General features: G+C 46.4%; 1 protein-coding gene across 5 annotated transcripts in view; it reads right to left on the reverse strand.

The window, feature by feature from the left end:
* SCML4 (Scm polycomb group protein like 4) overlaps positions 1-13,330 on the reverse strand; it is a 137,470-nt gene that overhangs the window by 38,836 nt on the left and 85,304 nt on the right. For all 5 annotated transcript variants that reach the window (XR_010413720.1, XM_064597953.1, XM_064597952.1 and 2 more), the window contains 2 exons: positions 6,735-6,864; positions 4,339-4,539 (listed from right to left, as the gene is read on the reverse strand). Coding sequence is in view for 4 of the 5 variants with exons in the window: in XM_064597953.1 (XP_064454023.1) it covers positions 4,339-4,539; positions 6,735-6,864 (331 nt within the window). In the remaining variant the exon portion in view is untranslated. The remainder of the gene's footprint in view (positions 1-4,338; positions 4,540-6,734; positions 6,865-13,330) is intronic.

The raw sequence follows: 13,330 nt of genomic DNA on the forward strand, positions 1-13,330 counted from the left end.
AGCTTTATTCGGATTTCACCTGTTTCTCCGCTCAATGCCCTGTTTGTGTTCCAGGATCTCATCAGGAGCCCACCCCGGGTTTAGTTGCCAGGTCTCCTTAGTCTCCTCTGGCTTGGGACTGGTTCCCGGTCTTCCCTTGTTTCGCATAACCTTGACAGTTTTGAAGAGTACCGGTCAGGTATTTTGTAAAATGTCCCTCAGTTTGGGTTTGTCTGATGTTTTTCTCATGATCTGACTGGGGTTAAGGTTTTGGGGGAAGAAGTGAAGTGCCCCTCTCATCACATCAGATCAGGGGTACATGATGTCCGCATGACAACACTGGGATGTCAGCCTTCATCACCTGGCCACATGGGGTTTGCTGCATTTCTCCACTGTACTCTCCATATTCCATTCCTTGGAAATAAGTCAAAAGGTCGTGCCCACACTCAAGGGCGGTGGAGGGATTAAGCTCTACCTCCTGAGGAGGGGAGAGTCTTTGTATCATTTGGAATTCTTCTATAAGAAAGAACTGTCCGTTCTCCTTCCTTCCTTCCTTCCTTCCTTCCTTCCTTCCTTCCTTCCTTCCTTCCTTCCTTCCTTCATTTATTAGTATCAGTATAGACACAATATATTTATTTTGTACTGTGGGTTATCTAATATTATGTTATTTATTTTGTTGCTCAAATTGTTCCATCTTTTGTCTCTGGGACTTTCAGTGTCCTGTGTCCCTATGACATGCCTCCATTTTTTTTTTTTTAGCAACTTTTTGGTTACTGAAGCTTCAATATGTTTCAGATTCATCTTATATTTTCCCTGCCTTGCCCTAAAATCAGCTTTTTCTCCAACAGCCCCGGTTTCTTGTTACTAAAGAATGATATTTAGAAACCAGGATTTGGGCACTGGATATGCTCATTGCTACTGGGGTGTCAGTAGCTCTGGATCTTTTCAGTGGAGAGAGCTAAGAAAGATGTGCATGTATACAATCCTATTAAGATTATGTCTCTATCCTTCTGTCTATATCTATACATATATATATAGAGAGAGAGAGAGAGAGAGAGAGATGGATAGAGCTAGGTCAATCAATAGATTGATAGGTAGGTCTAGATCTAGATAGAGATATCCAAATAAACCTGAGTTCATGCTGAGGTCTCTAGCTCTAATCCAGCATCACAGAACTCAGGGTTCTTTCTACTCTTCTGGGGAGGAAGCTTTAAAAAGAACAATAATCTCTCCATAGTGATTCTAGATGAAATTTGATTTCTACAGCATTACCAGAACTTAGAAGAAACATGTTTCTTCCAGCATGTTCCTTTCTGTAATTGTCCTCACAGCTTCTCTCACCCCATGAAGCTTGCATACCAGCTCCACTGTGAGGAGCAGAAACAGGAACACAGGAACACAGGAGCAGACCCTAAAAGGATATTTTGCTCCCAGCTAGGCCTCAGCTACTCATTGTCAACACCTAGAGGGCAGCCCCGTTTTTCATGTTTTATCTCCCAAAGGCAGGCACATGGCAGGGGCTGGGACAGGGGCAATACCAGAGCTAGTTTTGATTTTAGAACTAAAACAAAACAAAATATTTTAATTAGAAATCAAAAGAATCCATTTTTGTGTGTGTATATAGCTCTTTATAGTTTGACAAGAGCATTCATATCCATCACCTCATTCAGGCCGCCTAACTCTCTGGTGAGGACAGTAGACAAGAGGTTATTACCCCATGTTACAGAGGAGGAAACTGAGAAGAGGGCACAGAGCGGTTTTTCTGGCTCACGTGGCTTCTAAGTGGCACTTACCTGTCACGTTAATATTGCGGGTGACTCTGTTCGGGAGAGCCGGCAAAGAGCTGCCCACGTGCTCACTAAGGGGTTTATCATAGCCACTCAGACACTCTGGAAATTCCCTCTTAGTGTGAGCACTGCTGTTGGCCTCTGGTATTTTAGAAGACCTAGTGTGATGGAAACCACACCCATAGCAGTAGAGTCTGGGTCATCAGGTCTGCCCCATAGATCAGTGTGCATACACTCCCAGAGGTGCCTGGAAGGGCCACCTCCCAGAAGCAGACGTGGCATCTGTGACACCATCAGGTCTACCCCTCTGGGATAGTGTGGCTCAGGCAGAGCATGAGGGTTATGGGGTACTGTAATACTGCTCCTTTAGCCTTTTGGGTGGCCCTGGGCCCACCCATGACAGTCTGGTTCCTTTAGCCCACTCCGCCAGCACCAACGTCACCATTTTCTGTGTTGTGCCATGGGAACGTTGAGAAAGCAGTGCCCTAAGGATTAGGTTCTAAGTACAGAGTGGGGGAGTCTAACTATTTCTCCTGGAGTCCCCCACCCCGAGCTTGGTGCTAGCTTGGTGCTATCACAGCCTCGCTGAGCTTCCATATCACCATCAGTAATGTGAAAGACCACCTTGGCACTTTGCGACCTCAAGGAGGCAGCACGAGGAGTCCCCCAGTGCTACTGCATTCTCCAAGACACTAAGACCAAAGGCTCAGCTCTGGGAATCCCTCAGCCAAGGGAAAGTTGACAGCAGGGCTCTGCCCAGGCTTGTGTTGGTGCCAGGCACTGCAAAACCTGCTCCCAGTGCCAAGGCCCTGAGGCCACTGAAACGCTGAGCAAGAGAGCAGGGAAAATGGGGTTGGCTCTCCCAGCTTAGGGAGAGGGAACACAAAAAACTCAGATGGGATTTGCTCAAGAACGTGGGCACACAGTACAGGAAGAGCTTTCTCTTAGCACCATGTCAGTGTCTTGAGCCCTTCTACTCAGCAAGGAAAAGGACAAGGCCTTCAACCTCAGAGGGCAGCCCAGGTTTGAGAACCTGGCTCTCAGACAAAAATCGGGGGAAGAATGGCCAGCGGGCTCTCAGAAGGCTGACAACAAGACTCTCCTCCTGGCCTCTCTTGGTGCAGTGCTTCTTCCTCCCGTCTCTGCTTCTGCTAAAGTTTCTTAAAAGTCACCCTGGGTCAGACACACGCACCTGGACCTTGCCAAGTTCTATTTTAATCAGTTACCAGCAAGTCAGACCCAGCTTCCTGCTCAGAGGGAGCTCCAGAAGGTGGGCAGAACCAATCACAGCTGGGGAAGCTGTGTTGGACAATCTCCCCACCCCAAGCCCTGCGGATTGAGGGTTAAATAAAATGCCCAGTGACATTAGAGGCCCCCCTCCTGTCCCCTCTCTTAGACAGCAGGCAGGGTCATTCATCTGCACCACCCCCATTGCTGGGGAATCTTCCCCCTATTCCCTGGTAATATGGAGGCCATGCCCTTGATACTGGGCCAAAGAAGACACCAGTCTGTCCCCTTGGAATTAAGACATCTTGCAAAGACCTGGTGCTCCAGGGCTTAAGGGCAGGTGGTGACAACAATTGTGTAGAGAGCCTCGGGGAGGGTGGAAAGAACCTCTGCAGGCAAACATATGAAGGGGGCAGAGCTCCCAACTCTGCCTCTCACTTGGGGTGATGCTGCCACTCCCACTGGAAGCTGCTGGGGCAGGGCTGAAACTGGAGGACGGTGACAACGGGAGAAGGGACTGACCCCGAAGCATCTTTTAAAAAAGACGACAACCCAGCCCTTGAGAGGTCCTTGGGACCATGAACTTCCCCACTGCTCATGGTGCCATGAAGAAAGAATGAGGCAGAGTACAGGAGAATAGATAGTGACAAGGGATGATATTTTAGACAGAGTGGTCAGAATAAGGCTCTTGGATAAGGCGCCATTTGAGTAGAAACCTGAAGAAAGTCGAGGAGCAAGTCACACTTGGATAGCTGGGGTAAGAGCATTCCAGACAGAAGAGCAGGTACAAAGACCCTGAGGCAGGGTGTGGTTCGGAGGGAACAGCAAGGAGGTCACCATAGCTGCAGCAGAGTGGAGACTCAAGAGGAGTGACCAGGAGATCAAAGAGATAGCTGGAGCCAGGTCACTTAGGGCCTCTGGGTCCTCCTAAGGACATGGGCTTTCTCTTGGAGTGACATGAGAACCACTGAGGGTGTAGCGCAGAGGAGGGGCATGATCTGACTTCGACTTTTAAAGAACCAGAGTGGTTGCTGTGAGTGGTGAAATGTGGCTGGATTCTGGATATATTTTAAAGTTAGAGCAATAGGATTTACTGATGAGCTGGAAGTGGGGGGTAGTGAAAGAGGATTCAGATGTTCTGTCTTCTTGTCCGGGTCCGGAAGCCTTTTCTCCTCAAGCCCAGAGAAAGGCCTCCAGCACACAGGCTCATTTAAGGCCCCTGGAGATCAGCAGATGGAAGACAGACTCTGGCTACAACCACAGTCCCGCCAAGCCTGATTATGGCTTTTTTCTTCTTCAGAGAGACACCCATGCCCTCCTCATACAACCTGCCCCAGGGCCTTACCTGACACCATCTCGCCACCATAGCCCTGTTTGACCAGGGAGAAGACCAGCTTCTGCTGGTGGGCACAGTCGATGCACGCTTGTACAGCTTGCTGCAAGACCGCCGATGGCCTCTCAGGCCCAAAGCGCTCGGGGAGCTGCTGCAGCTTCCTCCTCTCCAGGTACGGCCCTGTGTTGGCTTGCTTGTTGACGTACAGGCAGACTGTGGAAACAAAGATCCACAAAGCCCTCAGCATCGGTCACATCAGACCAGCGGGCTGTTCCTGTGTGTGCGGGATGGGGAGGCTCAGCCATGCCCGCTTGGCCCTCACCTTGAGAAAGCTGAAACAAACAAAGGTGGGACTGATTCCTCCCAACTTGAAAAGTACAAGAGGCAAAAGAGCCCATCACTCCCAACTTCCAGGGCTCGCTCTCAAGAGAACCCTTGGTTGGAAACAGATAGACAGGTGGGTCCCCTCAGATGTAGTCAAATCGGAATTGCAGACAATTATGGAGGTCCGTGTGGACCATGTGTATAAGTGTATTTCCATACTGGGCATGTACACATACAAAATCTTCCCTCCTCCTCCTCCAAAGGAGCTGTTAAGCTACACATAATGTTTGCCAATTTTTTTTTGTTAATTTTCAGTGAATAAAAAAATTAAGATGATGTTGATTACACCAAACACTACCTACTCAATGAATTTCTAAAGAGAGTGTCATTTATAATCTCAGAGATATTAAGTACTCAGCTGCCCATTTAGGTGAGCCTAACCAATGGTCCTCACACTTTTAAAGTCACACACCCCATCGGTGTATTTGAGCACATGTCCCAAAATGTGTTTATTTATTTATATACATAAATATATACATTATTGACTGTTTTAATATATTGCATGCATTTTAAAACATAACCAAGAAATAGGAAATTTTAAAGGATGAGACAAAAATAAATATTAATGGTAGGTGTCACATTTTCTTCCCTATGGCAACGACTCCTCATCTATCCCCCCCATCCCAGGTTATGAGGATCTTACCTTGGGGGTCACTAGGGCAAAGGAGCGTTCAAAAGGGACTTGAAGAAGAGACCAGTAGGATATGGGAAGGATTAAACAGTAACAACAAAGGTGAAGAAAGTTAGTTTTTATTGAGCCCCTACTCTATTCCAGGCACTTCCTGTATTTTCTCTTGTTTGACTCTCAAGACAAGCCTGGGAGTGGGATATGATTACTTCCTTCACTAATGAAGAAACTAATGAAGAAATGAGGCTTAACAGTTGGATGGCTGCTCTAAAGTCTAAAGGGTAATTAGGGGTGCAACAGGGATTTGGACTCAAGTCTTTCTGCTGTCAGAGTCTGTGCTCTTTCCACTCCACCAGGCTGCCTTCTCTTGTACTCATCCCAGATGATTAAGGAAATCTAATCAGTAAGAGACCTTCATGCCGGGCACTGTGCTAGGTAGGCTCTACAGATTCGCGGGGTCCCTGGCTTCACAGAGCTTGGGGCCCCACTGGGAAGGCGGAGCTACTCAGAGCACTAGAGGAAGCCAGGTCGGACTGTCACTTCAAGTCACACTGGGGAGGTGCTAGGAGGGCCGATCCTGAGGACCCTGGCAGGGAAGTCAGGGAAGGCCTTCTGGAGCAAAGTATGCCTGAACTGAGATGCAAGGGACGAGAAGGGTGACCAGAGAGGAGATCATTCCAGATAGAGGGACGGCAATATGTTGAAATGCTATGGGGGGCTCTAGGGACTGAGAAGAGAGCAATGAACTGCAGGGCTCTATTGGCCACATAAACAAGTTTGGTTTTTTTCCTAAGAGCAATGGGAGGGAAAGTGAAGGGATTCAAGTGGGATGGGAGTAGGGGTGGCTTGTGAAGAGGGGGACAGTGTATGTGTGTGTGTGTGTGTGAGAGAGAGAGAGAGAGAGAGCAATGCCATCCTACTGCTGGTACTCTGATGATAGAAATGTTTGTTGGTGGACACCCCGTAAGAAAGACTGGACTGAATTCTACTCTGATTGGACTGGAGACACCAGGTGGGATTAAGGGAGGTTAGGGTCCTTAGGAGATCTGGAAGCACAAACACAGGGTCGGAAGCTCTTCAAGGTAAGCAGGCTCACTCCTGGTGCAAAGTAAACATGGCTCTGAAAAGAAAACACTGGGCCACCAAACCATCTTTTCTAGTCCCACCCCAAGGCAACCAGGTGAACCCGAGATGCCCTGAAAACCAAGTTTCAAGTAATCCTATCTGTGAGACACTTAAGCTAATGTTCTCAGAGAATTTGGTCATCCTCCCTGCTGTCTAGCTAACAACTAAATCCTTCATTAGAGCTATCTCAGTGGCAGCTCTCCAGTTCACAGAGTAACTGCTAGATGGCAGGCTGGCCATCACAGCCTTAGAGGTCATTCAGCTGACCTACCTGTCAGAGCCTGTGGGACCGCCAAGCTGGGTATGGTGGCTGCATCCTGAGGGATGGAGCTGAGGTCGGGCTCCGGTGTGCTTCGCGGAGGTGAGAGGGCTAAAGGAGTCATAAGAACCCGAGACTTGAGCTGCAAGACAGAGCCCATTTGGTCAAGGAAAATCTGGAAATGCTCTCTACACTTGCCCCCAATTTTTCCTGGATATCAGTTAACCATTTCTCCTCTATCATGTTTCCACACCTTTCTATTATTCAGCTAAGGGGCTGAGCTTCAGATTGAAGCTCATGATCAAGATTCATGTTTGGGGTCAAATTCAGAGATCAGCTCTGCACCCCACCCTTACAGTGGAGCCACCCAGGAAATGACTGGCAGTGAGTGTGGGAATACAAGAGGTATGAACAGTTGAAGCCTATGAGCCTTCTGAGTGCAGAATGCATGGTAGGGGACAGTTCCCAGGCTTCGAATCCCTAGAATCCTATGGACAGGGCTTTTCTGACAGCTACCCAGGGACCAATTCCGAAGCCCTCCTTAATCTCTGCTGAGCTTTCAGCTCACAAAGATCACTGGATCCTGCTAGAAAAGAAAGCAGAAACCATTCCTCCAAGGGGCTGCCATACTGCTCAGTGTTTATTTCCTACAGCAGAAACTGTCAAGGGTAGCCCGAGTGTGGACATGAGTGTATTCTCTGGTGGTGAGAAGCAGCTGCCTTGAAGGACTCATTTGAAATCACAGATGAGGAGCTGAAATTTGCTGTTATGGAATAAGATGGGGATGACTGGTTGGTTGATTGTGTCAATGCCAAGAAGTCACTCTCCATACCAATGTTTGACAGAAAATTGTCTAATCCTTGTTCTCCACCAAAAAATAATGAATAGTTCAGTCACTTCATCTCTTCACCACTGACCTGTGTCTGTTCTCTACTCCAGACCAATTAAATCATTCTTTGGGAGTGGGACCAAGGCATCAGGAGTTTTAAAAGGTACTCAGATGATTCTAATACGTAGTTAAGGTTGAGGCCACTGCTCCACTGCTTTTCAAATTTAAGGTGCAATCAGTCACCTGGGGGCCCTATTAAAATATAGATTCTGATTCAGGAATTCTGGGGTGGGGCCTGAGATTCTGCATTTCTGACAAGCTTCTAGGCAGTGCTGATGCTGCTAGTCCATGAACCACACTTTGAGTAGCAAGGGTGTGTATTCTGTTGTTAATATATATGCAGACCCCACCCCCCTATATTGAATCATCAGTATAGAGTTGATATTTAAGGCCATGATAATGGGTGAGTTCATCAGAGAATAACAGAAGGAGTATAGATGGAGAAGAGAAAAATCAAGCACTGAGCCCTGCAAGACTCCAACATGAAGAGTTGGAGAGATGAGGAGGAACCAGCAAAAGAAACCAGGAAGGACATCCAGTGGGGTAGAAAGAAAACTGGGAGAGTGTGGTCTTTTGGGAGCCAAACAGAGAAAGTGTTCCATGAAGGAGAGAGTGGTCAGCCATGTCAAAACCTCTGATCAAGGAAGACTAGAAGTGGTCTTTAGATGTAGCAACTTCTCAGCAAGAGAGGTGGTAGTGCAAAGGGTGGGATGAGAACCTGATTGGAATTAGCTCAAGAAATAACGGGAAGGGAAGCATTGGGATCAGGAGTTAAAGTCAAGTCTTTCAAGGGGGTTGTCTGAAAGGGGAGCCAAAAATTAGCCATAGCAAGGAAGAAAAGTCAGATCAAGTAATTTTTGCCCCACAATGAGATATCACCTCACACCCATTAGGATAGCTACTATCAAAAACAAATAGGGGGGCGCCTGGGTGGCTCAGTTGGTTAAGTGACTGCCTTCGGCTCAGGTCATGATCCTGGAGTCCCGGGATCGAGTCCCCCATCGGGCTCCCTGCTCAGCAGGGAGTCTGCTTCTCCCTCTCCCGCTCCCCCCTCTTGTGCTCTTTCTCTCTCTCACTCTCTCTCTCAAATAAATAAATAAAATCTTTAAAAAAAAAAAAACACAAAACCAAATAGGGCGCCTGGGTGGCTCAGATGGTTAAGCGTCTGCCTTCGGCTCAGGTCATGATCCCAGGGTCCTGGGATCGAGTCCCGCATCGGGCTCCCTACTCCGCGGGAAGCCTGCTTCTCCCTCTGCCTCTCTCTCTCTCTCTCTCTGTCTCTCATGAATAAATAAATAAATAAAATCTTAAAAAAAATAATAATAATAAGTGTTGGCGAGGATGTGGAGAAATCAGAACCCTTGTGCACTGTTGGCAGGAATGTAAAAAGGTGCAGTATAGCAGTTCCTAAGAAATTTAAAATAGAATTACCCAGCAATTCCACTTCTGGGTCTACATCCAAAAGAATTGAAAGCAGAATCTCCAAGAGGTGTTTGTACAGCCCTGCCCATAGCAGCACTAGTCACAGTCGGCCACAAGACCGCGGCTACCAACGTCCACTGACGGGTGGGTGGGTAGACGTAAGGTGGTATATACATGAAGGAATATTACTCAGCCTTAAAGAGGAAGGGAATTCTGGCACATGCTACAACATGGAGGAGCCTGGAACATATTTGCTAAGTGAAATAAGCCAGTCACAAAAAGACATATATTGCATGATTCCACTAATTTAAGGTACCTAGAAGAGTCAAGTTCATTGAAACAGAAAGTAGAATAGTGTTTTCCAGGGAGGGAATGGGGAGTTGGGGACAGAGTTTCTGTTTTGCAAGGTGAAGTTCTGGAGGTCTGATGCACAACAATGTGAATATACTTAGTACTGAGCCATACACTTAGAAATGGGTATGATGGTACATTTTATGCCACGTGTCCTTTACCACAATTAAAACATTAAAAAAATCTTTTAGTATATATATATATATGTTTTGTTTTTTGTTTTTGTTTTTTTTTTTGAGATGGGAGGGACATGCTTGAATGTTGATGGAAATAATCCAGCTGAGAGGGAAAGAAGGATGATCCCGGGGAGTGCTTGGAGACCTAGTGGCATCAGGACTTTGAGTAGGTGAGGGGGTGAGATTTAGTGAATGGAGGCGGGTGGGTGGGAGGGCTGTGTCAAGGCTGCAGAAGGAAACAGGGACCTTTCATCCATTTTATTGCAAAGCAGAGTATAATGGCCTGGATTTGGCGGGGGGGGGGGGGGGGGGGGCGGGTATGGATGTGGAGATGGGAACTTACAAAAGGTCTCTTTTGATGGCTTCTAATTTCTCAGTGATGCTGGAAGCCTGAGTGTGAGGATGTAGGAGGGCGTGTTCATGAACTGGGAGGCGGGACAAGTGGGGAATAGGGTGTGGCTGCTGAGTGACGATGTGGGGAAATGAATTTAAATTCACTGAAATGAATTTAAAGTGAGATCAGTCAAAAGTGAGCACCCGGGTTGCACAGGGCTGTATGGGTGCAGATTCTGGGGCTCTGGCAAGAGACCAAATGTTAGTCAGAAGCTACAGTTAACAGAGATTTCATCTTATTCTGTGTTTAGCATTTGAAAAATTAAAGGGCGCACCATGTAGCTATGCTCTGCTAAATACTATAAAAATAATCTCAAAGAAACCTCAGTGGTGGGAAGGAGGGGACAAGAAAGCTGCTGTGACTCAGTCACCATGACTTTGGCATGGTTCCCTCACCCACCAAGTGTGACAAGAGCTATAGTTACCCTGCCTGTCCTCCCAGGTTGCGCTGGTCCCTCTGACAGTCCTTCTAGGAATGATATGCTGCCCTGCATGGCTGGTAGTGGCAGTCCCCAAGGACTGTGGGCAGCAGGCTCTAGAAGGCCTTGGCTAAGTCCTCCATTACAGGCTTAAAGCCCTCCAACCAACATGCAGATAATGACGTTGGTGGGGCAAAAGCAAGATTTGGCAAGTCATCATTTTTCCCTCTGTGGTCTTTAAGTGAATCACACAAAGATCCTCGCAACCCTTCCCTAGAAGGATGGTGATGTGACAGCAGTGATGATGGTGAGGATAGGGATGGCAGCTAAGACTTAGATTGCCGGTCACTGTCTCCTGTTCATATAAGCATAGTAACAACCCAAACATCTAATGCTTGCTCACTATTTTAATATTTATTAGAAAAGGATCTGTTCGTTGAACCCACCTCCAAGGAAGTAATACAATTAATACAATTATAGTTGGCTGTTACCTCTGCCCATCATTTCTGCTCAGATAAAGCAATTGAAGGAATTAGAATAAGTCAGCTGGTTGCAGGGCAAAACTTCGGCATTCATCCAACCCCTAAAACAACCGCTGGGACTTTTGAGCAAAGAAGAAATCTCATGCAACTGTGGGTGGTATATGACTTTTTAAAAATTCTTCTTAGTAAGAGAAGAGATCATCAGTAGGCATACCTTTGACCTAGCATGCTGAAATTTTCATCTCATTGCCTAATATAAAGGAAAAAAACCTGGCCTAGGAAAGGGAGTCACATATGTTTTAGAGGGCTCCTAAAATAGAAATGAGCCCAGTGGCTAGGAATGTCCTATGGTGTGATGCGGGGTCCCTCTGTCAGGGCCTCTCCTACATGTGGAATTGCGGGGCTCCCGGTATCCCCCAACATACAGGGATGCTATTCTCTGGCAGGACATTTGTCTTTGCCATTGCTGGGTTTTTTTTTTTTTGCATTTTGTTTTTTAAATGGACAAAATAAAACAAAACAAAATTGCTGGGGGTTTTCAAATTGCTTTTTTGTTGTGTTTTGATTTTTAAATGGACAAAATAAAATAGAACACTCCTATCTTGGGGCGCCTGGGTGGCTCAGTCATTAAGCATCTGCCTTCGGCTCAGGTCATGATCCCAGGGTCCTGGGATCGAGCCCCGCATCGGGCTCCCTGCTCGGCAGGAAACCTGCTTCTCTCTCTCCCACTCCCCCTGCTTGTGTTCCCTCTCTCACTGTCTCTCTCTCTCTCTGTCAAATAAATAAAATCTTAAAAAAAAAAAAAAAAAGAACACTCCTATCTTGGTTTCTAATACCATTCTTCAATAAAAGGAACAAGGGCTCCTTGGAGAAATGGCTGATTCAAGGACAAGGGCAGGAAATATACAAGATGAGCCTGGGGCGTCTTGTCCCAGAAAGTAAGAGAGTACTAAACACACACACACACACACACAATGATGAGGGTAGGTCATAGGAACACAGGAGTCAACTGAAAGAGCTTCCAATGTCCAAATCTGGAGCAATATGAGCAACAAATAATGAGTAATAGATTATGATTCAAAGTATACAATAAATATCCATGACTCCATACTGACATAAATGAATGATTGACTAAATAAATACATGGAGGAGAACAGACAAAACTCTTAGGCATAAATATTCCAAATAGTTTATTGTGGAGCTTAATTTCCCACTCCTTAAGTGTGAGCTCCACATAGTGACTTCCTTCCAAAAGGACAGGATGGAAATGTGGGGAAAGTAACTTTGCAGTGGAGAAACCCATCAAACACCACTTCAGGCAGGTGATCAAGGTCACCATCCACAGTGATAAGCCACGTTGATAGTATGCACCCTTGACATGGCATGATGGAAATGATACCTTACCTCTGAAATCTTCTTCCCCAAAACCCATAACCCCAGTCTAATCATTAGAAAAACATCAGACAAACCCACGTTATAAACATTTTACCAAACACTTGACCCATACTCCTCAAAACTGCCAATGTCATCAAAAACAAGGGAACTCAGAAACTTTCACAGCCCAGAGGAGCCTAAGGAGACGAGATGACTAAATGTTAATATTCTGGCTGGATCCTGGAACAGAATAGGGAAAAACTAATGAATCTGAATAAAATATGGACATGATTAAATAATGATGTGTTATTATTGGTTCACTAATTGAGACAGATGTGTCCTAGTAATACAAAATGTTAACGATAGAAGAAAGTAGGTATGGGGTATATGAGAATTCTGTTTTACTTTTGCAACTCTCCTGTAAATCTAAACCTATTCTAAAATATAGTTTATTTTTAAAGTATTAAAAACAGGGTCTGGCAGGGGCGCCTGGGTGGCTCAGTCATTAAGCATCTGCCTTCTGCTCAGGTCGTGATCCCAGGGTGCTGGGATTGAGCCCTGCATTGGGCTCCCTGCTCAGCGGGAAGCCTGCTTCTCCCTCTCCCACTCCCCCTGCTTGTGTTCCCTCTCTCCCTGTGTCTCTCTCTGTCAAAAAATAAATAAAATCTTAAAAAAAAAAAAAAACAGGATCTGGCAGAATAAACTGGGTAAAATGGAAAGGAAGAAGGGAGACAAAGCTTCTTTCTTGGAAGCATAAGACTAGAGAGAGATTAGGTGCCCGGGACACCATGCTCTGACATATACTGGTGCTAATCCTTGGCCTTCAAAGCCAACAGCCTTGCACAGATGCTGGCAAAGTTGGCACCTTCACCTGAAATTCAAAACCTCAATCAAAAGGGTGTGGTGACTCCTCATCCAGGGTGTGGTCGCTAGCAGCTGCCCAAGAGGCTGTGCTTTGCTGGAGTAGAGTATCATGGTGGGTGAAGCAAAAGAGTAGAGGGTCGGCCCCTGCCAGCTGGCCTCTCCACCAAAGGGGGCTGGAGAATGTGGAAGAAGCTCATCTTTCTTTTCCACTGACAGATCCAAAATAAGGGCCTGGAGA

The sequence above is a fragment of the Mirounga angustirostris genome, unplaced genomic scaffold (assembly GCF_029215605.1).
Source record: "Mirounga angustirostris isolate CCGP_5_RB_7025 unplaced genomic scaffold, mMirAng1.0.hap1 SCAF_8, whole genome shotgun sequence".
In the NCBI taxonomy this organism is placed as follows: domain Eukaryota; kingdom Metazoa; phylum Chordata; class Mammalia; order Carnivora; family Phocidae; genus Mirounga; species Mirounga angustirostris.